Genomic DNA, 24009 nt, shown 5'->3' with positions numbered 1-24009 from the left:
ATCTTGCCCATTTTTATTTTCCATTTTCTGAGGTTTATATTTCCATTCATCTTTTATGTTCTACGATTCCAGGGATTTGCATGTGTCAGGAATAACCTGATAGATTATGAATTTGAGAGCATGTAGCAGTACTAAGTACTTATGAGTGTTAGGGTTTCTAGGGGGGAAGTAAATAGTAGTATGAAGCCAGTAGTAAATATGAGTATGAGAATTGCAGTCTGCGTTTTGAAGACGGGAGAGAAGGTCAAGCCCGACGGATCACGACGGACTGCCAATCCTGCTGCCTGGATGCATCCCCGGGAATTACATGGAGATACGAGATCGATACTATCTAGATAGGCCAGTAGATTGTCAGATACGAGTTGAGCCCTGGGGTGGGGAGGGGAGTCCAGTTCAATTTCATTCCTTGCTTTGGGGAAGATTCTGGATGAATCATCGGTTAGTAGTAACTAACTACTTTACAGGGCAGCAAGGGTTTTGCTGGTCAGGAACGTGTTTTGGGGGGGAAGAGAGGGGACTGCTGCAGTGACCCGGCCGATGACGTCGGTGGATACTTCCTACTATTTATATAATGTCCAGATGAATTGTTATTATTCTATGGTTTTATGTGCTGGTTAACCACGGCATATACTGCAAGAATAAGTAATTCGTACTGTAGAGGCAAAAGTAATAATATAAGCACCGCCCCCGAACCAAGGTGGCAAGAATCACCAATCGTTGGACGGTGTATGTAGGTAGGATTTGTCCGGAAGGCGAGGAACAAAACAGATGGTGTCATTTTGAAGAAATTCTGCCATGGTCTGATAGTAACTTGACTACTTTTGTACTTGTACTGTCTCCATCTTTCCCTTGTTGTGGACCCTTTTTTTTTTCTTTTCCCTCCCTTCTTCTACTTCGCTATAGTCAATACATTGTATTGTAGTGCCTGATCAGTACCCACGCCCTCAATTATCTCCCTCCTACTCTCCATCCCTTATTGCTCTCCCCCGGATTTCGATTTCCATTTTCGAGATTGTCAAATATCCAATTTGAGTTTTCAACCCTTTGAACCCTTCTGGAAACGAATTGGGCAAAAAGAAATAGAAAAGTAAAACGGTCGTGGTTTGGATAAACTTTGGCTGGATTGAGGCTTGCGTCGTCATCTCCCGGTGTGAGTGCCCACCACAACTGACTCTCTCTTTCTCTTTCTCTTCATCTGGTACAATCAACATCTCTCTCTTTCTCCATCCATTTGAACATCTTTCCTGGAACCCTCTCCATTCTCATCCCGTCCCCATCATTCCCTCCTTTTCCCGTTGTGCAAGCGATCATCATCATACATCTCTCTCTCCCCCCCTGTTTTCTTGTTAAATTAAAATAACTAGTTAACTACTGGTGTGCATCCGGCTTACATACTCCGCCGGAGTTCCTCTTCAGTTCAGCCACTCGCCGACTCCCCCGACCTTAACGCCTTAAACAGCCACCAACTGACTGACTGTTACTACTGTCTCTCTCTCTCTCTCTCTCTCACCTTAACCTCTTCCTCCTCATTCTCCTTCAACTCTACTACCTCCACTCCTACTTCTCACTCCCCATCATCTTCCCCACTTTCACCGCGCGATAAGGAGAGACGGGCTGGCTCTGCTCCCATCGCACTTACCTCCCCAAATCTCTCTCTTTTCCCCCCTCCCAAGCCATCGCCCGTGTGTCGCGCGTTCCCGTCCACTTCCTCCCCCCGCGAAGGGATTGAGATCCGAGTCCGTCATTGCGAGGGTCCAGTTCCCGCCGTTACAACCTCCATCCCCCACGCCACATACACCCACCTACAATCAACCTCACCCCCTATCCACCAACTCGCCACAATGTCCAAAGTCGTGCGCAGTGTCAAGAACGTGACCAAGGGTTATTCCTCCGTTCAGGTCAAAGTTCGAAATGGTACGTCTTCGTCTGTTCCTTCGGTCCGGGGTTTCTTGGGGTCCTTCGCAATCGGGCATCATGCTACGGTGTCGGTCGGCACGGTATCCCTGACAAAAGGTCGGATCTGACATTCGGACTCTGCTAACATGTGAATTCGCTTCGTACAGCCACAAGTAATGACCCCTGGGGCCCTACGGGGACCGAAATGGCAGAGATTGCTGCCTTGACGTTTAGCAGGTAGGCCACTTACTCCCCCCGCCATTGGCTCTCGTGGTCCTCGATTGAAGCTGACGCCGGTGTGATCATCCAGCCCGACCGATTTCTACGAGATCATGGATATGCTGGACAAGCGCTTGAACGACAAGGGCAAGAACTGGCGCCACGTACTCAAGTCATTGAAGGTCCTCGATTACTGTCTACACGAAGGCTCCGAGTTGGTCGTCACCTGGGCCCGAAAGAACGTCTACATCATCAAGACCTTGCGCGAGTTTCAATACGTTGATGAGGATGGTCGAGACGTTGGTCAGAATGGTAGGCTCCCCCTATTTCGTGGATTTGCTTTTCCCCGAATCCGTGTGGTGGCTAACTCGTCCCTGGGCAGTCCGTGTTGCCGCCAAGGAACTTACATCCCTCATTCTGGATGAAGACAGACTACGCAGTGAACGCTCCGACCGCAAGTTGTGGAAGTCCCGTGTGAGCGGACTCGATGACCAAGGTTATGGGCAGGAACCGCCGCGCCGTGAGCGGCGGGAACGTCGCCGTGCGACCAACGATGATGAGGATGCCGAGTATCGGTTGGCCATCGAGGCGAGCAAGTACGAAGCCGAGGAGGAGCGCAAGCGCCGCGCCAAGGAGGCCGGAACCGAGGATGACGAGGACCTGGCTCGGGCGATCAAGCTCAGCAAGGAAGAGGAAGAGCTGCGCAAGCGCGAGTTGGAGGAGAGCAATGCGCAGTCGCTCTTTGACGACGCTCCTGTGCCGACTGCCCAGGCACAGCCCACTGGCTACAACCAGGGCTATCAGCAGCAGAACGCCGTCGACTGGTTCGGCAACCCCATCAATCCTCAGCAACCCCTGACTACGGGCTACCTGAACAACCAATATGCGCAGCCCACTGGATTCCAGGGACAGATGACGGGTATGCCCAACGGATACGCCAATGGATTCCAGGGCCAGCCCTCCGCATTCGATCAGAACCTTTATGGACAACAGCAACAGCAGAGCTTCCTGCAGCCGCAAGCAACGTTACAACCGCAACACACTGCCTTCAATACCAACAACCCTTGGGGAGCTACCGGCAGCACCGACTTCTTCTCACAGCAGCAGCAGCAACAGCCGCAGCCGCAGCAGCAGCAGTTCCAGAATCAGCAACAGCAGGACAACTTCCTGTCGACCGGCACCAACAACCCATGGGCCACTAACCAGCAATCGGCGGACGCGCTGAGGCCCATGCCCACTGGATCCAACAACCCATTTGCGCAGCGTACGCAGCAGCAGTTCCAGCCCAAGCCCGCACAGACTGGACCCCCGTCATTGAACACGTTGGCCGAAGAGCGAGCCACCACTTCGTTCAACCCAATCGCCAACTTCCAGTCCCCACAGAACCTTGCACCGCCACAGCAGAGCTTCGGACCTCCGAAGAGCACACCTCCGCAAATGCAAGATCCGCACCGCGCCCAGCTCAATGCGCTGCTGGCATCCGGCGAAGGTCAGGACACTTTTGGCAACACTGGCGATCTGCGTATTCCTGCGCAGCACACCGCTCCTGGTACATTTGTCAACTCCGCTGGTCAGGGTTTGGATCGGTTACGGGCAACACGCACCGGCAACAACCCATTCTTCGGCCAGCAGCCGCAGCAGCAGCAATTTGTGCCGCAGCAGACGGGCTTTGCACAGCCAGCCAACAACCCTTGGGGCGGACAACAGGCGTACCATCAACCTCAACAGGGTGGCAGTTTGATAGACCTGTAGAAAGAGGTGATGATACGCGGTTGGGAGAGAGGTTCGTGATGGTTTTTGAGATATCTAGCCTGATCAGGCTTGGGTTTTTATGTTTTTATCATTCCATTTCTTGCTAGCTGCAGTTGTAGGAGTCGAATCCGGATACCAATTTTCTTGTTTTTGATACATGTCTCGACCTCTTTTTACAGATGGTGGCCACGCTGGTCTACCAGAGGCACTTCTTTCACCTACGAAACACCCCCATCTCGCTCTTGAGATCACCACCACGATATTGCCTTACACCATGCAAATCAACCAACCAATTTCTGCCTCGCACTTATCATTCCCTTTGTCCATCCGTGACCGCTTATCTCCACGCACGCTGGTTCATCTATATGTCTGTCCTCTGACTCACCACTATCCACGGAATTCTATATACCCTGTTCTTTTTCTCTTCTTTCCACGAATGACTCTGATCTTGAGTGTTATTTCTCTCATTCTCGCCCTCCTTTTTATGTCTCCTACGTCTACTTTTTTACTCTCTTCACATTTCATACGATATCGTCTTTTAGTTCTCTCTATTCTGGTAGATACTTTTTTCTTCTATCTAATCTAGGTTAGGTTAGGTTAGGTTAGCATAGCTTAGGTTAGATTTAAAATGGATATATATTATGATGGAAACCTCTATTAGTACTAGTACAATAGTCATTCGGTCTATCATGTCTTTGATGCATGTAGATAGTAGTAATCAAGTAGTTAAGTAGTTGGTTGATCAAGGAACTAGTAACTGACCACCCATCCATCCATCCATCCAAATGTTGTCTTGTCTGTCTAGTTACAAGACGATGATATATTGCTAGTAGTTGTACCAGTAACCAATAGGAAGAGTAATAGTAATAATAAATATATATCTAGTAAGTAGTACTTAGTAATGACTGGTATTAGTAGTAGCTTCCATCTTCTCACTCAGATCATTGGGACTACTATGGAATCAATAGCAGTAGCAAGTAGCAGTGTATAGTAACTATTAATAGAGTAGTATATATTTACAAGGTTAGTACTAAAGGAAGTAGTTGGTTAGTAAGTACTACTTATCTACTAATGACTTTAATGTTGGGAATGATAATAAGTAAGCATTGGTTATATTATATTGTTGTATGGTTGATCGATCAGTTACGTTGTCACGCAGTATCGATTAAGTTTCTTTTTCTTCTTGTTCAATTAGCACGTAACTATTATATATGACAGTCATATGAATTGAGTGGTGATGTATACTTTTCTCTACTTATGTTAGTAGATTAGTAGGTGATGTTACATCCCTGTGTTACACTATCTACATCATTTGCCCCCTCCCCTTTCCTCTCTCTCCTCTTTGATACTTGGTTCTGGATGAGAAGAGGGGAAAGGATGATGAAACATTACTTCAGTTGCAATTCGTAGTCTACCGATTGGTTGGTTGCATTGCATTGCATCGAGCTTTGAATTTTGATTCTTGGATTTGATTTCTGATCGATGGAACCTGGATGAAACGCTGACATCCACACACGCGCCCCTTACCAATGACCTAACCTAACCTGACCTACCCCATACCCATAAGCAATGCATTCATTCCCAGGAAAAAGAGAAAAACACCCCGTCCGAACCAAAAAAAAAATATCATATCATACCCATACCATACCGTATCGTTATCCAACATGAGACATAAACCTACCCCTGTCCTGGCACACCATGTATCCCATCGCAGCCTGTTACGCCAGACAAATGATGAGCAAGAAAAAGCCGTGACATAAAGGCTAGAACAGCCAAAGGATTATCCTCCCCGCTCTCCAAACTGTCTAGCCCATTCTTCGTATTCTTGTAACCCTTCCCTGCTCACACTGGGACGGATTGAAAGTAAGCTCGCCTGGAAGTCCTGAAACCGTATTGGCCGGATCTGGTCCATAGGGGTGTGCAGGAGCGCTTCGCCTAGGTTACGGAGAGGACCCATGGCTGCGTCTTTGGCGAGGGCGGTCATGTCGGAGCCTGAGAAGCCTGTTCATATAGCTGTTAGTTTCTGTATTCATTGTATACATGTAGGGGGAGTTGCAGATGTTGCCTACCTTCAGTGACTTGAACCAGAACTTCGATATCCTCGTCGGAAAGTTCATGGATCTGGTGACTGAGCAGTTTCCGTAGTTGTTGTTCGCGAACGTCGTGCTCCGGGAGAGGGATGTATTGTCGACGCACGAATCGACGACGCGCAGCTTCGTCAATATCCCAAGGCATGTTTGTGGCCGCGAGGACCAGCACGCGGCTGGCGTCGCCGATTTTCTTGTCCTTTTGCTCGCGACCGGCTGCTGCCCGCTGTAGGTCGGACCATTGAATGAGAAACTCCGTCTTCGATCGCCGGGAGGCTTCGTTCTCGGTTCCTGATGACCGGGCGGAGAGCAACGAGTCGATCTCGTCGACGAAGATGATGGATGGAGCGAGGGCCTTGGCGAGTCCGAATAGAGCACGTACGAGCTTCTCGCTCTCACCATGCCATTTGGAAGTCAGTGTCGATGCGGAGACGGAGAAGAAAGTCGACTTGGATTCTGTAGCGACCGCGCGTGCCAACATCGTCTTGCCTGTGCCTGGGGGCCCAAATAGAAGCATGCCGCGAGCAGGCTCCCGTAGACCGGAGAAGAGATCAGGTCGGAGGAATGGGTAGACCACGGCTTCTTTAAGCGCCTTTTTCGCGCCATCTAGACCTGCTATATCATCCCAATGAACTTCGTCGCCACGGACTACTATATCGTTCAGAATCTGTCGAGCAGCAGTGACGTCTACCCCCTTGGGAAGCCTGTTCAGAATGTCCAAATACATATCGCCCTCATCTTCCTCTGCATCTTCTTCGTCTGGCTCGGTAGACTTGGGGCCTAGCGATTCCGGATCACTCGACGGTGGCGTTATGGTCCGCTTGAGCTGTGGTGTTGGTCGGACCGGACTGTTGCCCGATAACGCCATACGATCTAAACCTGGAACCAATGCATCCTCTGTAGATGATGTGGGGGCGAGGCGGGGACGCGATGTTGACTTGGTCGGTGGCCGGCTTAAGCGCTCCATAGGCTCAACAGACCGTCGAGGGGAAGATGAAGTTGGATTGGCCGACCTCAATGCCACTGGCTTGGGCTTAACAGACGGCTTCGGCGGAGGCTGCGAACGAACAGCGTCTTTCGCATCAGGTCCTGCGGAGGCGGACTGCGAACGAGCAGACGACCGCAGCTGACTCTCCGCAGTTGGGGTGCGAGACGCGGAGACCGTCGGTGTCGTCGAAGGAGTGCTCGATGCCGACTTCTTCGCAGGCGACCGCCGGACAGGCTGGTCCGACACGCGAGGCTTTCGTCCGGTGCGACGGCTATCTGGATCGTCTGTTGGTGGATTTGATGCTTTCCGCGGGACATGCCCATCTCCAGAATGGGCGCGAAGGGGTGCCGGCTCCCTTCGAAAGCTGGGGTCATTGGAGGCGCTCTGGCGGGAGGACGCGAGAGCAGCATCGCTGGCGGTCTTGTCGGGCGAAGAGGGAGTGTTGTAGATACTCCCCCAGGCCAGCCCAGCGGCCTGAGAAGCTGCGGCCGGCCGCAGCTCTCTCCGTCGGGAGGTGTCTTTCTTCTTGCCCAATTTCTTGAAATCACTAGTACGCAGGGTGAACGGCATGATCTTCCGGCGCTCGGGACTGGGGGTGCGGGAGTCCGTTTTGCCCGAGGAATGCGACTGGGTGCGCTGAGCGGGGATGGGGATGGGCCGGGACGAAGCCGCGGCGCTGGGTTGAAGATCGCTCCTGATGGAGTCGGAGCTGACGGTGGTGGTCGGGGGCGGGCGACCGGGGATAGTGGGGGGTTTGGAGAGATCGGTATATCCGACCGCGGGGACGGTGCCGTCACCAATCCAGCCCGGAGTGGTTCGAGGAGGCGATCGACCGGCGGAATCCTTTCTGCTTTCGCGGAGGGCCTGCAGGAGATCGACCCGCTCGCGGCATTGAAGCTCGAGCTGGCGGATGGACTCTTGAAGGGCACGTTCGGTCTCGTTTTTGGGAGTGTATTTGGAGGGGACACGATAAGCGTTGTGATAGTAGATCGTTTCCAGGGCGGAGCGCCAAGATCTCAAGGCTTCCTCTTCATTTTGCTGTTTTTGCCGATCGAGGCAGGTAAGTATTAGTGTGGAAGGGAGAGGGGGGTCTGTGAGAAGGCAAAGGAGGAATGGGGGGAAGCAGTGGAAGGTAGCATTGAGTAGTCACGAACCTGGCCTTCAAAGTAGACGGCAGTGGAGCACATCAGGTAGCAGTCATCGTAGGTCTTCTGGAGCGAAGACGCCGGCTTGGGGCGCATCATGCATCCAGCGCTGGGGAAAAGGCGGAATGTGCAGGACCCGCCCGCAAGATGAGAGGATAAGGATGAGGATGAAGATGAGGGGAGGAGAAGAGGAGAAGAGGAAGAGGAAGGAGAGGGATAGGAGGAACGAGAGTATGCGATCAATTGAATGACAGGAAGATAGAAACACTCTCGAGCATGGGAGGGAACGTTAAGAAGTAAGAAGTAAGTAGTAACGAGGAAAAGAAAAGTGCCAGAAAGAAGCAAGGAAAGAGAAGCAGCAGCAGAACGACAGAATCCGGCGGCGGTTTTGCCCTCCCCAGTTTTCTGCGTGACGTCGTTGGTTACCGGCTTTGGCGGCCATGCGGTTTTGCTTGGGAATCGCCCCTCGAGACCCCCCAGAGTCCCTACAACTTCATTTATTCCATTCAAATCATGTCTCACCGTGTCTCGGAAGCTGATTCATGCACACAAAAAGAGCCATGGATAGGTGTAGGTAAATAGGTAGATAGATAGATAGGTAGTATGGTCATCCCGGTCCTCTATAGCGTACATACAGAAACATCCGCATCCAACCCGACAGATGCGCAAAGTTGTATCCGAACATTAAAATTTGGGGGCACAAAAAAAGAAAGACGTCCAACCAGAACTACTTATAAAAATGCAACTCGAGGATCAACCAGAAGAAGTGAAAAACATATAGGAAACTCGTCCAGATGTTCCCCTGCATGCCAACGCCAGTAGTAACGCGATTGAAGCACGAATTGAAACATACGCCGGGCCCTTCTTTTTGCTCAGGGCCCAGATCCAAGCACTCAAAACAATAATAACGAACAAGCAGCACTCACCAACATCCCGGGAGGCCTGAATTCATCGTCCATCAAGCCCAGCCATCAGCACCCCGTTCATAACAGATAAATACACGTCAGAAGGTTAAGGTTCCCCATTCGGAGTCGGTCAAGGATCCCTCCTCCTTTCCTGGTCCGTTCTCTATTTCGTGATCGCCCGGGCTTGCGTTAATTAAGTCCGAGAGCCTCGGCAGTTGGCGCAATCCCCCCGACGAACGAGAACAAGAGCAGACGGGAAAAGAAGAGGAAGGGAGAAAGGAAGAGGAGGTCAAGGAGAAGGGGATGATAGCTGCAGAAAGCTTCAACCCGCCCGTAGCTCAGTTGAGCTCATTTCAGCCTGCAGCGCTCGATCGGGTCCGTCCTGCGCACGTGATGCTCGCAAAGGACGAAGATTTTGCTTTGTTCTGTTTTTGACTGCTTGTTCAACAAGACTATCTTTTTTCTTTCGTTTCGTTTCTTTTCTTTTTTCTGTTTTGCTTTTGGTCGGGCTTTCTTCCTATTCATGTGACTAATGGTTTCTTGGGGAATGGGTCTTTTTTTTCTTGGGTCCGCGGACGAGTCAGGTCGGAACCAGAGGTCAAAAAGGGTCGCTGAGCTGGATTGTGTCGGATTCATGCGATCGGGTCGTTAGCTAAAGCCGTGCTTGCATCTAGCTGTCCACCTGGCCCTTGAAGTAGGCCTTGGCCATCTCATATGAGGTCCTGTAGAATTGCGTCAGCAACCGTTTTCAATGCGCAAGCGTCGGGGTAAATTTTGCAATGGGTCCGTCGGAAGTTGCAAGGAAACTCACCAGCAAATGGCGGTGCTGGGCATGGTAGAAATAATGCGGGGGCGAGCGCCACGCAGGAATCCCTTCCAGCCAAACTGCCGCTTGATAATGGCCGCAGCGTTGAACAGACCCTTGGCCGACCGGATCTCCTCGTTCTGGGCCAGCCCTCGGGTCTGCAGCAGCGTCTTCACAACATCAAGCGGGGTGGTGATACCGGCGGCGAATGCACCCGCCAGACCTCCCGCCATGCAGTGCGTGAACGGGTCGTAATCCTGCGACGGGTTCATGACCTTGGAGATGGACTCGTAGGCGACAAACTGAGTGGCGGTGAAAGGCACCGTCATGCAAAGCGTAGTGGGATAGGATACGTAGAACGCCTGGAGACCCTCTGTCTTGTAGACGGAGCGGGCGCATTGAAGGATACTCTTGTGTACCGAGCCATGGACCTGCATGCGTTGCTTGATGACTGCTTCAGTTAGCCAACACCCCAAAAACAGACTGAGAAGGACGGAGCGCAAATGGCGCAGTACTCACCATCAAAGGGGTTCATCAAGGCGTCGCTAGCAATGGTTGCGGACGCACCGCTCAGCGCTTGGCATCGTCAGCAATTGCACCAAAATCATCGCACCTCCAAGCGAAACACCAAAACCTACCAGCTGCTACCGGGTGGTGCCCATCGTCCACGTTGCCACCAGCCATCTCCTTAACAACCTCGTATGTACCAAAGTAAACGGCATGAGCCGGACCTAAAAATTCACCAAGTCAACCTCCGCCGCGATAGCACCTACAACGGCGCGCCCGAAATTGTCGCACTCACCAGCACCAACGATAACACTCGAGACGCCCTTCCATAGCGTCCTCCAGCCTTCAATCCGGTAGATGGTCGAAACCGCATTAGTCAAGCCTGTGTAGAGCCCGCCATTCGAGGGATGCAGGATTTGCATGCGTGTCTGTACGAACCCCACCATTAGCCCACCGCACCCGCAAAGTCCAACAGAAGAGATGAAGCGATCAATCTCCAGCACCTCCAACCCATCTCAAACCTCCCCTACAACCATCAACGTACCTTCAGCAAGTCGACGGGATACATAACAGAGTGTTCCTAGAACAACCAGGCACCCATTAGCACAACCACCGGAACCCAGTCACCAATTCATCACGGTGTTTTCCACATACTGCTATTCCTGCAAAAGCGCCAGCCAGCATATTCCGGCCTAAGCCGTAGTTCGAGGGGAGGGCTTCATAGCTATTATCAGAATGGAGGGTTAGCTGCGGATTCCAACACCGAAAGCAGATCGTTGCGAAATAACGCTCCGGAAAATGCAATAAATCGGACAGTGCAGTCAATCGCAGGATATATCTGCTGACGAGATAGTCCCTGCAGATAGCCTTGCGCGAACAAGCGAAATCGCCACGAATACGAAGGAGAAAATAACACGGTCGACATACTCGTATTCCTGCCCGGGAATTTGCTCGGGAGACGCCATGGAGCTTGATTGGTTTGGTATCACAGCTGCTGTCGCTAGAGAAAGAGGCGATTTTATATTCTTCAGAAGAAGAATCGAATATCAGACAGCTCGGGGGGGATGGTCGAGCTTGGGAGTGTGGAGGTACTTGGTCGAGGATGGAAATGCCGACGCAGAAAAACGGACTTGCGGAGCGGAGAGGAAGCCGGACTCCGAGAGGAAGAATATCGGGCGGAAGGGGAGGGAGCGAGACGGAGAGGAGGCGAGGAGAGGAGAAAGGTAGGATCAGCCCGATTACAAGACGGGGAGGAAGAAGTTATTCAATGCCTCAAAGGGAGGGGAGTAGAGGAGAAAGGTGAGAGGAGGAGAGCAGAGGACGGACTGGCGAAAGATAGGAAATAATAATCTTTCTGGACAGTCGGGAATTTCTTGCTGCTGAAGGTGAACTAAAGGAGCAAAGCAAGTCCCGGGTCATTAATACCGTTCGGAGGTGGTTTCAACCTGTTTCACCGGGCCGAATCCCCGCGTGGATGCAGCTGTTGAAGTGGTATTGAGGATGTATCAGTCAGTATGCACGACAGTCCCGCCCGGAGCAGCAGTAATTTATTTGTTAGTTAACTTAGTTCAGCTTTCTCATAACTAAACTACTCCCAAGTAAGTAGTAGATAGTTAGATAGTAGGTAAGATAGTCATAGGTAAATAAATTGATTGAGGGAGAACTTTCACCAGTTCGTCCCTTCGGTAAAATTATTAATTAGATGGAGAGATTGATAAAATCCAGCCTTGCCTCCCTTCCCTTCCTTCCATCCTGATTCCTTGTGTTTTCTAGCCCGCTTCTCCCCAATTTATCCTTACCCAATTACCACCCACTATGCCTATCCTCCGCATGATAACTAAACATCATTATTGTCTATCTTACCTACTGAACGTGTTCCTCGGAACTACCCAAAATTTTCCATCTTTTCTTTTTTTACCACCTGCCTTGCTCACACACACAGACAGACAATCTACTTGCTGAATCAGCATCCCCGACCTAGACTGCCTTAGACAACTTACCTTACTAACGAACCTCCAAAGTACCTAGGCAAAACTGACTAACTACGACAGATCCGATGACGGAGCCCCATCCATCTCCATAACCCAACCGACTACTCCGAAGTACTATTGAATAATGAATAATGAATTCTTTTTCGCCCCGATCCATCCATCCAGCATAAAAAAAATTCAGCGACATTAAACCGGTAATTTCCCATAAAAAGCATCCATCAAATCTATTACTTAATCTAATCACCTGGAGAAAAAAATTCCTTTCTCCTTCTTCTTTCCCCGGCACGAAGCGAAGAGACTATTACTTTATTCCGTAGTTAGTCAGTTAGATGGAGACTAACTAAGTAAAGTAAAGTAAGCAAACCGCCGAAGCACGGAGGAATCCATTTAATCAATCAATCAATCAGTCACAAAACTTCGGCACGGCACACCGCGGCGCCGTGCCAGTCAGTGCATGCCAGCCTGTGCAGATGATCTCTTTTTTTTCCTCTTCGTTTCCTTTTGGTTTTGGGGTGGGCCGGGCTCGGTTTGGCTTATCTGATTGATTAACACCTTCCACTATCCAACTTCTTTTGGACATATTCTAGAATAATGAATTTTCCTTTTAATATTATTATTAATTTTCGCCACGGGTTGTTTTTGGGTGCTGGCTCGGGGTTAAGTTCCTTTTATGGATATTCCTCTCTTTTTCATTTTCATTATTTTACTTTTCAATGGGACAGTATATGCCTGGCTCGGGGATATTCAGATCTCGTGTCAGTGCTTGAACGGACTGAGGTCGAGTTGATTAGTACTATTCAAGCAGGCTACTGTAGTAGTAGACATCTAGTTGGCGCCGTTGGCTGTTGGGGAATTGGTGTTTGGCGTTTGGCACTACTAATACTACTACTTACTGGATAAGGTAACTGGCTAGTAATCTAGTATCTAGTGGATCATCGCTGACTTGCTACGTGGGATCAATCAATGTAGGTTGTTGATTCTGTGTACAATTTTCGTGGTTCTTCATTTTCTCTAGTACCCAGATATCCATCCTATGGCTAATTGGACTAGCTGGTGCATAAGCATGGATACCTTGTGACTGTAATAGTTGTTAACTATAATCCTCCGTATAAGGCATCTACCTACTCGGACATTCTTTCTTCATACAATCTCCCACAACTTGTCAATTTTAGACACCTACCCACCCGACTCAGTCTGTTCACATCATGTGCATGCCTCTCAAATACATCCCTCCCCTCTTCGAGGCGTTGAATATGGAAATGGCAAACTCGGATAGTATTAGTCCTCTGACTAATATGTTTCGAGGAAAAATGTGGAAGAAGAAATATATGACAAGTACAGCACAGAAATCGCCAGAAGTAGTTGATACATACGAATAACGAACCATCCAGGAAAACATCAGGGACGCCGGAGTGAGAGAGAGAGAGAGTTGTTTAGATAGATAGAAACCATATGCGCTGTCGTCATGCACGTCGTGAAGCTCGTCCACCGGCTGAGGAAGTAGTGGGGGAGGGTGGCGCCTCAACAGGATGTAAGTTCGATCATTCTATATACTGTAGTCTACCATTCCACGTTGAAGGACCATTCCCCTGGAAATTGCATGTCAGTATACAGAATTGTCTATCAAAATCACAAGGGACATACCGTTTTTCAAGTTCTCTGCAGTATCGCTGAGGAGGATCACCCGACGCTTGTTACAGTACGCCGTCTTGTCCAAGATGTCGACCTTCAAGTTCGCCAGCTCCGGTACGGGCTTTTCGAACATCTCACTCAGGCTTTCCACCGCCATTTCCAGATCCTTCTGGTTGTCCTCGAAGATCTCCGTCAAATTGTTGCGGGCGAGGTAGTAGGCAAAGGCATATGTCCACTTCAGCGTCTGGCGACATTGCTGTAGTGCCTGCGATGCGGTATCGAGGAACTGCACCTCGATCCATGAGAGTCCAGACTGCGACTGCAGGCTCGTCATCTTCTTCTCCGTCTTAAGATACAAATCTTTGTCCAGCTTGGCGGACTGTTCATGGTTGGCATAGCGGTTATAGTAGTGGAGATATCGCTCCAGCGACGCCCGGGATCGCGCCTGCGCACTTCGGGCATCTGATCCAGATTTCTCCTCGTAGCGGTTGCAGTTATACCAGCTAGTGCCGTGTTCAGACCACAGTCCCATGCACATCCAGCAAAATTCGTGCTTGCACTTGCGACACGTCATGTGGTTGCATCCACCATTCTTTTCGATCGTTGAGTGGCATCGGGGACACTCCTTGGTGTTGGCAGAGATCCAGTTCGCCGTCTCGGAATCGTCTTCGCACTTCTTGAGCCACATTTTCACCAGCATGCAGGGTGCTGGCTGGTGGTCATTTAGTGTGCACCCAAAGCAGAAATAGTGCCTACAGTCGCACTGTACAGTGGGTACGACACGACGAAGATCACGCTGCTTTATAGGGCAGTCGACCGCGTATTCACAGTTGGGCGCCGGGCACCATTTGAGGTTGTCTTTATCATCGACGTATGTTCGTGTAAGAAGCGCGTGGTATCTAAAAGGCGTCAGTAACAGGGCAAGTAAAGGACATGCTGCAATTCTAACCTCTCCTTAAGATCGTTTGTCACCAAAAGACCTAATGACTTCGAGTCCACAATCATATTGCAGCTATCACTCGGGCATTCTATCCTCGCTGCTTCACCCTCCTCCCGGATCTTCTGTCTCAGATAATGACGATAGCAATCCACACAGAAGCGGTGCCCGCAACGCATGGCATATGTCTCAAGGTCGTCGCCGTCCTCGCAGCAGATGTCGCACACGAAACCTGGTATCACTTCAGTCTTTGGCGTTCCATCAAAGTTGGTGCCGAGGCCTGCCTCCTCCAGCGTCTTCTCGGGATGGTCCATGTATGACTCGATCAACTTCTCCCGATTCCATCGTCCATAGCGCAGCAGAATAGCCGACGACTCTGGGGGCAGCCCAAGGATCGAGGAGACCTCATTAATCTGCAAGTTCTGTTCACGATCGATGTCCTCCGGGCTCAAAACAGTAAACTCAACCTCATAAGGCTTTCGTTTCGTCGCGATGATATCCTTATCTTTAGAGAATCCGCCATCGAAATCGTCACCGAAGTCTGTACAGTAAGCAAGTAGGATATCGTCAGCATGACCATATAACCAAGAATAAGTAGTCAACCCGATCACTAACCTTCCCCAAGACTCTCGACATCACTTCCTTGGGTATCCAGGAAATCATCCGGGCTCGACCCGACACTCATAAAGTCCTCATCCGACTCCATGCTGGTAGACGCCGGAGTATCGATATCCTCCTCCTCCTTCGATCGCACGGGAACCGAAAAGCTACCAGGAGTCGCTATGGTATAATCAGAGTCAGGGTCCTGGACCGCGGGCTTCTGCTTTTTGCGGGAGGATTGGCCCGAAGAGGAGGTTGCGGTGGCGGCAGGCGAAAGGGCGACGGAAGCCTTGGTGGCGGCTGTTTTGGGTTCGTTATCTACAAGCGTCGCCGCGGCCGCCTTCCTCTTTCTCGTGAGGGGAGGCGTGGTGAAAGCGTTTCTGCCCGTGGCAAGCCGGTATTATGTGCTGACGCGAAAAAAAGGTAGGCCTCGAGATGGGATGTCGAGACCTCTTTTTCTCGAGACAACACACAGCCCGCAGCCTACCGGAAATAGCAGGAACTTTGGTAAGAAATAAAATAAGGGGGATACGGAAATACCCTGATGACAATAAGGAAGAAGAAAACAGGGTAGAGGTAGTAGGAACGAGGGGAACAGGGCAGCACTAGCCCTCAGCCGATCGTTGCGTGGAGAGAGCTTAATGATGTTCAATCAGCTGCTTGGGCAAAAGGGAGGGGCGGGTTGTGTCACTAACAGCCGGGCGGACGTCACGGGAGGGATTCTGGGTGTGGGGTCCGTTTTTTTCTGGATGCGATTGAACTGCAACAGTGGATTCGATCAAAAAGGGGAATATCAGAAAAGAAAAACAAGGTGGATTCCGGTCCGAAAATATCTTCTCAGCACTGGGATCCCCTATTTCGAGGAATGATCCAGTGGGTGAAAAAAAGGGAAAAAGGGAATGATGTATCCCTTTATTATGCTCGATCGCGGCTCCAAATGTTAGGGACTTGGCAGGGTCAAACTGCAGCAGGAGGCCCAAGTTCTAAAGTAGAGGGGGATGAACTCCACCAAAAGAGCCAAACTGTGGGGAGAGACAGTTCGAGGAACAGGTAAAGGCAGATAGAGCCGTGCACATCGAAGAGAAAGTTCCCAGAAGTGCGGAGTAAGATAGATAGAAAGATAGACTAGTACGGTAGTACCTTGGGAAGACAACAGCTGGTCTTCTTCCCCCCCCCCTCCCCTCACGCCTCTTAGTCAATGTGACATGTAACTAACCGACTACCGAGTCAAATAGTGAGCAATAATCACAGGGGTGCTATGATGACAATAATGAAGATGATGTGTGCACTGTCGTCTATCCACCTGGGAGGATCCAAGTCGTATCTAGAAGCAACAAACAGAACAATCTTGAAGTTATTATTGGAATGGTGCTGGCTGAAGCAAGGCAAGAACCAGGCGATCGCCAACAAATAATTCCATCGTCACTGATTCAGGCAATCTCATTATCTAACTTGCTTCTTTGGGTAATACCCGTGACTGCCTGGTTGATACCTGTGATATTAGGCACCCAAATAAAGGCACTGAAAGAACTAGCAACAATTCAACCTACGCTTCATCTGCAGCTCCATTCATGCTGGGTATGGGTATGCTGCAATAGTATGAATGGAGTAACCCCTTTTTGTCATTGAATTTTGGTCAATTCTGCTAGTCTTCTAGGCTATGGTCTATATCATCTACTCATCATCTTCATCACTCTCTTCTTCCTCCTCGCTGCTCTCCTCTTCTTCCGCATTGGCCAACCAGTCCACAAACTGCTGCGACTGGCTGCGCACTTGCCGCATTTCCTCCGTGCTGCTCGACCGCTCATCGGCCCACCACTGCTCATAAGCTTCTTCCTCCACGATCTCCAGGTCGTACAGCTCCTTGGCCGTGAACAGCATGACCGTGTCACCACGGCTGCGGTGCGCCAGGTCCTGCTGCAGGAGGACCAGCAAGTCCACTTGATCGGGCTTCTCGTCGCTGTCGCGATCGAACAGTGACCGCTCCACAATCTCCTTGTACTTGCCGAAAATCTCTCGAATGGCCTCGCTCGCTCCCTTGCCGCCGTCCATCAATTGCTGGATGCGCTTCATGAACGCCGAGACCACGGCTCGTCGGACCTGGTGGTCGGAAGCGTTCGCCGTCATACGCAGACTGACCAGCTCCAGTTGTACCACGTCGGATGTGACGCCATCCCGCAAGCTGTCGTAGACACTCGCCGCGGCATCGTGGACAAAGTGGTCCTGGTCCTCGTCGTCGGACATTGTAGTACTGAAACTACCCGAACGAGACCGGCCGAATTCTGAGATCTCGGAGGAAAGCGTCGAGATAGACTCTGTAGAGAGAGACAGGTTCGCCATATTGTAAACTGCGAAAGTATTGTTAGCCAATCAGACTCAAAAAAAAATGGAGCTGCAGAATGCACTTACTCAAACCAGACGAAGCATTGCTGGCCGTCTCATCTTCGTCCTCATCGTCATCATAAGGAACGTACTCATATCCCTTGCCGCCTTCTCCAACAACCTCGGGCTCACTGGCCGGCACCTCATCGTCCTCCTCCCGGTAGGCTGTCGTTATGCGTCTTCCGTCGCTAACCTTGACACCATCGGCGATCTCGACACCAAATGAAATCAGAGAGCCAGGCTCAATGGTGCAGTTCTTGCCCACCACTGCCCGGTCAGCAACAATGGCTTGGTTGACAGTCGTTCCATCGCCGATGACAGCGCCATCCCAGATATAAGCACCATCCAGCGTGACGTTCTTGCCGATCTTGCAGTCGCGTCCGAGAACAGTGTTCTTGACCGTCGTCTTGTCTCCAATGCTGGTGCCCTGGCCGATGACCGTGCGCCGACCGATCACGCACGAGCGGGCCAGAGTCACACCCTGCTCTTGGTACAGGCTTCCCTTCCGAAGCTCGTAGTTGTGGCCGCGAAGCAGGTTGGTGTCGGGGCACAGAGGGTACGCCCACCGCGAAATGACATCCTTGCTGACAGCGTCGTACGCCTTCAGATTCCGGACCCGGGCAGCGTAGTGGTCCTTAACAATGTGTGTGTGGATTGTCTTTCCGTTCAACTCGTAGTCCTTCAGCACACCGTACAAGAACTGCTTGCGGGGCGTCTGGTAATCGAAACTGTCGGACCAGAGACTCAGCACATCGGGTGTGCAGATATCGATGTTACAGTCGATCAGATCCTGGCGCAGGTCAATCTCCTGGTGTGTCGTAATGAGTTCCGCGTCGATGTTCAGGCGAGAAGACTCGGGGGAATGATGGTCGATCTCCTCGTAGTGTAGGCAACGGTCCTTGGTGGGGTCGATAACGAAAACAGGGGACACAGACGAGGACTTAGTTCTGTGGTTCCGGCCAGCCTCTCTCAAGATCATGGTCATGATGGCGTTCTTGTCCGCTTCACGGCGAGCACGGTGCTTAGTTAGCGCGCCTTCGATGGGCAAGTTGCTGATAACATCACCGCTGACAACAATGAAGTCGCCCGTGATGAGATGCTTGCCATCAAGATCACGCATGACATCTCCAACCGACGTCGACGTCGACTTGAGGAAAGTCAGCTGCTTGAAAGGCGACGACGGCGCTCTCCATTTGGACGCACTGTGCAAATCCTCCTTGTCAGCCCGGCAACCACAATAACATATCTCCAGCATATCCTGTATAAGCCCGCACGTACTTGATGTATTTCTCCAGCTGATCGGAGTGCGCTCCGCCGTACAGGAAGACATCCTCCACACCGGCATTGGCAAGGAACTCGAGCGTATATTCAATCAAGGGAGTGTTCGCAAGCGGCAAGAGACACTAGATCAATCACTCCTGCGTCAGCCTTCAGAGTCCCCCACCATCGATGCATACAGTCAACGCAGCAGCACAACCACACATACCCTAGGCTTCTCAAGTGTGAACGGCTCGAACCTCGTCTCAAAAGTATCCGCAAGCACCTAGAATCACACGGCGCCATTAGCTCAAAACCACAAACCACCAACCTCTCCTCTGCGATTCGAATATAACATACAACAGCCTGCAATGTCTCCTCTACCTCCTCCGTGGCATTTCCCCTCTTCGCCGCACCACCTTTTTGTTTCGGGCCCATCTATACACCAAAAGCGTCAGCAAGTCAGAACAATACAGGTCCATAACCTCCATCAAAGAGCGCTGAGGGCACACAATTGCGCACTCACATCAGGAACGGTATGTAGATCGACCGATGAGTAATTTCTCGAAATTCCCCCACCTCAAATCACAAAGGGACTCAGATACGGCGTAGGTCCAAGAAATAGGAAATAGCAGTAACAGGGTATTGTGGGAAAATTATGGCAGGCGTAAAAAGTCACCTAGAACAATCGGCACAATCCGACAGCAACAATGAATAAGTTCGCCCAGGGCGCGTTCAACTCGCAAAATCTCCGCCAAGCCCGGCGCCGTCGGGCGGAGGTAGTCAGAGTCACGCTTTCTTCTTCATCCCACCTGGCGGCCTGTTTGTCTTGTTTGTCTCCTACTCCTACTCACAAACACCCCCACCTCACCTCGGCTGCTCTCCCCTGGTCACAATGCACGTGATGAGTATCTCACGTGATTGAATGACCGTTGCAGAAGGGGTACAGCCACAGTGGCTCAGCGAGTGCCGGGGGTTTCAGAGTCCAGAACACCATCGAAGGCCTGGGCCCTCATGGACTCGAAGGAATATCCCTTGTTCAGGGACCGACGGTCTAGAACCTTATCTATCGTGGATAAAGCTGATGAACACCAGATCGGAAGTGCAGCCTGCTTGGAGGGATCGGGTGGGCAGATCGGTTCGCTGGGTCGTATGATGACGAGGGTGGTGATGATGCTCTCCCCTCCGCTCAACTGGTGGGTGGCCACCATTTCAACCTCCGGGGCTGGTGTGGAAAAAGTGGTGGGCGCCTGCAACGTCATATTCCCTTTTTGCACTCTGTTACTAGACCTGGATATGCTGAACGTTAAATAGTATCTATGTGGTTGGAAATGATGGGAGTTAATAATAGATTTTGAATTTGGCTCTATAGATTCCTACCTCCTGACCCAACAACCCTGCTGTTGAGCATCATATGCTTAGCTAACTGTTTGACCCACAGCAAATTGACCTTCCACGTAACAACGGAGACTGGTTACAAAGCGCCCCAACAAGAAGAATAACAAGTCCATATGACGCGTACAATAGACACTACATGCTGCCAGCCCAAGGTCCTGCTGCCAAAACCAAGGTATCTGGATGCCATACCTCGAGTACCAGTTTTTTCGACTGCATCGGCCATCCAGCCAGTAGAAACGAAAACAACGCAACAGTTTGCCGCAAAATGATTCGCAACCTATGCAAGTAAATAACACGCGCCTCCAACACCGGGATATATCGAGCAACGTCGGGAAAATAACACAGAAGCAGTACAACTCCCCGAGACAACAGTATCGTACGGCTAAGACTTCATCACGAGAAGAACAACGGAAATCGTAAGGTGGAGAGGCGTAGCGGGAGTGGGGTGAGAGATGCGGGAAGGCGGGTGTCAAAGGGAATTGGGTAAAGGTCATTGTTCATCTAGTGTAGGGCGAGAAAAGAGGTGAGAGATGGAAGACACTCGATCTAGCCCGTTCGCGCAGCTTGCATGGGGTTAACCATTGGCTGCGCTTGATGAGAGTACATGCGCGGCCGTTTGGCCATATTGGGGTTTTCGGTGGCACTCGACATTTCCGAGAGCTGTCGTCGAGGTGGTTGCGGCCTGACGGCCGCAGGCGCCGTAGTAGCAAGGGCCACCGCGGGTGCGGGATACTGAACTCCGTTTTGATCTACGGCATATGCAGCCGCAGCAGGGGCGGCGGGTATATATTGGCCTTGGACTTGCGGAACGTTAGGAGCCACGGCAGTCATGCCTGGAAATTGGCCCGGTGATTGCCAAGCAGTCATCGATGTTGCTGGCGATTGCCCAGGAGAGCTGTCCTCCTTGACTGACTGGGCGGCCGAGCTTTGCGCGGCCATCGTAACGGCTGCTGCCGATTGGGGAGCCTCTATGCCCGGCGGCATCGTTTTCAGGTGAACCAAGTGTTTCTCAAGCATATCGAGAAGGCTCTTTCTTGTGAAGGGCTTTGGAAGGACGTCATCCATTCCTATTAATGCTGTTAGTCACTAACATAGCGACCCAAGAGTGGCTGTACTAAGGAGCCCAGGGGGTGGCGAACATACCATGCTGGAAGTAGAGCTGGATATCGTCACTGCGAATGTTAGATGTCATGGCGATGATGGGGGTCCTGTCGAATTGGCGAATAAGGTGGCAAGCAGAAACACCATCCAGATTGGGCATGATAATGTCCATGAGAATGAGATCATACTTGGAACCATCCTGGATCTTGTTCACCGCTTCCAGGCCGTCAAACTGAAGCCATGTTAGTCGAGAGAGTTCCGAGTCTGTGAAAAAGTAACATACCGCGGTATCAATCAGGCACGAGAAGGAGTATAGGAATTTGCCACCAATTTGACGGCATGTCGCATCATCTTCCACGAGCAGAATATGGGGGCTGCGCACCCAACCGGGATCGACATTTGCGCTCTTTTTTCGGTTGTCGGGGAATTGCCGTCGAGATTCGTCAATCTCTTGTTTGGGAGGCATGGGATACGGGACGTTGTTGACATGTTCACTGTACATAGGATCGATTCCGTTGGTGGCGCCCACCGGGTAGACGACGGGCTCGATCTCTCCGTTCATCTTGGAATAGACCATAGCAGTATTCGCACTGGCGTCAGCAGCAGAGGGCCGCGCGACACCATTCCGGGGAGCAGTCTCCAGAGCAGGTGTAGGGACCACGGCGGTAGTTTTCGGTGGCTCGCCCATGGACTCTAGGCCCCCTAGATTGAATTGAATCTCTGCGTTCATATCATTCAGGAGCTTCGAGGCATGCTGCAAGGGTGACGAGGGCTCGTCGTCCATGGATGCGCCCTGTGAAGGGCTCAGGGTCGAACCGGCTTGACCCTGGGCTTGGAAAGGCACAGCAGCCGCTTTGCTGTCGCGCCGCTGGCGGGCATCAACGGAGAGCAGGTAAGTCATCACCTGGTGGATAACATTTTCATGGTTAAGGATGGTCTTCTGCACCCTCATAACTTCCTGCATCATCAACTGGTGATCGACGCTGAGTCGTGTGTGTCGCTCGTGTAATTGATGAATCTGTTGTTGTTGAGCCACAATTTGCTGGTTCAGCAAATCTATTTGTTGTGTCGGAACCGAGTCTTCGGTGCTCTGGGCCTGTTTGCGCGGAGCCGGGGCCTTCCGTCGAATGTTATCTAGGGATTCTTTGCTGTTCGCTCTGAACTCAGGGTGTTTGAACTCCCAGGCCTGGAGAGCAAGTACAGTTAGAACCTATCGCATCGACTGCCACTAAGCGCAGGTTGCTTACATTCTGTCCGTATGGTGACTGTCCGTTTTCCTCGTTGTTCTGTCTCACTTTGTGGAAGTCGTACTTGTTCAGCTGTCGCACGAAACTGGCAAAGTTGCTGTGTTTGAAGTGCTTCGGAAGGATGGTCTTGGTGAATTTTTCGCACTGAATAGATTTCTAGGTCAGCCTCGAGGATTGCGACCGCAGGAAAGGCAGACGGGGTGGGAGATGCGAAGAGCGCCATACCTCCAAGACCACAAAACTGTCTCCTTCGTCACCCCACCGCACGATTTCCGCGTACGATGGGTCTTCGAGCATCCTTTGCGATGAGGATTAGCACGCATGATCAATGTCGAGATTATGCAGAGCATCGCTGGATTCTACTAGGGCGCAGCGACAACCGAACAGCGAAAGCCGGGGGGGTTTGAGATTGAAAAACCCGGCGGACGAGAAAGCGAAGTGATGAAGCGCAGGCAAGGTACAGGGAAGTAGTTAAAGGGGAACAACTCACTTGTAGAGTTTTCGTACCTAACCATCATGTTAGCAAACTGAAGAATAATCGCATAGAAAATAATAGCGATCATGAGGTTCACAACGGTCGCTATCGAGGGCGACACTTACAAAATCGCTGGAGTTGCCCGCGGGGGCGGTGCTGGTCGAGGTCTGGCCAGCGTCCATCGTGGGCTAGATGGGTCGCGACCGATCGAACAAGCAACAGGCTCAACAAGTCGCAAGGCGAGAAACGGGCGGAGGGACGGGAAAGAAGAAAAACCAGCCAGTCGTCAAATTAAATGTCGGGTGGCAAAGGAAAAGGGAAAGAAAGGAGACTGGAGAGAGAGAGAAATAGAATAGTGATCAGACAAGAAAAAGAAGAGGACGAAAGAAAAGAAGAGGAATGGAGGGAAAGAAAGAAAAAGACGAGCGTAAGGTAGTAGTCGTGGTCGAGAGATGGTGGTGGTGGTAGGCAAGTTTAGTTTAGTGAGCCTTAGTGTTAGTGAGGAAGTAGGAGGAATGGGGATTAATTAGTCAATGCCGTTCGGGTTTAGTTCCAGTCCCTCCTTTTGGTGGAGCCTGATATTTTTTGGGGATTTATTATTTTCAGTCTTGGTCTTGTTGCCCTTTTTTCCCTTAAAGAGGGGAAGATAAAAAAGAAATAAGAAGGGAAAAAGAAAAAATAAAAG

General features: G+C 50.9%; 6 protein-coding genes across 6 annotated transcripts; 1 reads left to right on the top strand and 5 right to left on the bottom strand.

The window, feature by feature from the left end:
- Positions 1-1841: 1841 nt before the first annotated feature.
- AtWU_08260 (epsin) lies at positions 1842-3867 on the top strand (the record flags this gene model as incomplete). Its single annotated transcript, XM_035503368.1, has 4 exons — positions 1842-1914; positions 2064-2133; positions 2207-2427; positions 2498-3867. 4 exons carry the CDS (start codon positions 1842-1844, stop codon positions 3865-3867), a joined length of 1734 nt encoding a protein of 577 aa, XP_035359261.1.
- A 1780-nt stretch (positions 3868-5647) lies between these two features.
- Positions 5648-8183, bottom strand: AtWU_08259 (putative AAA family ATPase; the record flags this gene model as incomplete). The annotated part of the gene is made up of 3 exons (XM_035503367.1): positions 5648-5868; positions 5937-7980; positions 8097-8183. 3 exons carry the CDS (start codon positions 8181-8183, stop codon positions 5648-5650), a joined length of 2352 nt encoding a protein of 783 aa, XP_035359260.1.
- Positions 8184-9662: 1479 nt separating this feature from the next.
- Positions 9663-11269, bottom strand: mrsA (putative mitochondrial carrier protein; the record flags this gene model as incomplete). Its single annotated transcript, XM_035503366.1, has 8 exons — positions 9663-9714; positions 9804-10248; positions 10317-10373; positions 10436-10528; positions 10600-10732; positions 10849-10884; positions 10959-11028; positions 11232-11269. 8 exons carry the CDS (start codon positions 11267-11269, stop codon positions 9663-9665), a joined length of 924 nt encoding a protein of 307 aa, XP_035359259.1.
- Positions 11270-13855: 2586 nt separating this feature from the next.
- Positions 13856-15570, bottom strand: AtWU_08257 (RING finger protein; the record flags this gene model as incomplete). The annotated part of the gene is made up of 5 exons (XM_035503365.1): positions 13856-13884; positions 13940-14635; positions 14684-14826; positions 14877-15405; positions 15480-15570. The coding sequence occupies 5 exons, from the start codon at positions 15568-15570 to the stop codon at positions 13856-13858; spliced, it is 1488 nt and encodes a 495-aa protein (XP_035359258.1).
- A 1568-nt stretch (positions 15571-17138) lies between these two features.
- Positions 17139-20100, bottom strand: AtWU_08256 (translation initiation factor eIF2B catalytic subunit epsilon; the record flags this gene model as incomplete). The annotated part of the gene is made up of 7 exons (XM_035503364.1): positions 17139-17812; positions 17874-19048; positions 19125-19249; positions 19333-19389; positions 19464-19541; positions 19630-19666; positions 20021-20100. The coding sequence occupies 7 exons, from the start codon at positions 20098-20100 to the stop codon at positions 17139-17141; spliced, it is 2226 nt and encodes a 741-aa protein (XP_035359257.1).
- Positions 20101-21047: 947 nt separating this feature from the next.
- On the bottom strand, positions 21048-23506 carry skn7 (putative stress response transcription factor SrrA/Skn7; the record flags this gene model as incomplete). The annotated part of the gene is made up of 7 exons (XM_035503363.1): positions 21048-21568; positions 21645-21834; positions 21886-22788; positions 22850-22993; positions 23075-23147; positions 23340-23356; positions 23450-23506. 7 exons carry the CDS (start codon positions 23504-23506, stop codon positions 21048-21050), a joined length of 1905 nt encoding a protein of 634 aa, XP_035359256.1.
- Between the last annotated feature and the right edge of the window lie 503 nt (positions 23507-24009).

This window comes from Aspergillus tubingensis (assembly GCF_013340325.1).
Source record: "Aspergillus tubingensis WU-2223L DNA, scaffold_9, whole genome shotgun sequence".
NCBI classification, from domain to species: Eukaryota; Fungi; Ascomycota; class Eurotiomycetes; order Eurotiales; family Aspergillaceae; genus Aspergillus; species Aspergillus tubingensis.
Note: the sequence above shows the minus strand (reverse complement) of the source record. Positions and strands in the feature narration are given on the sequence as shown.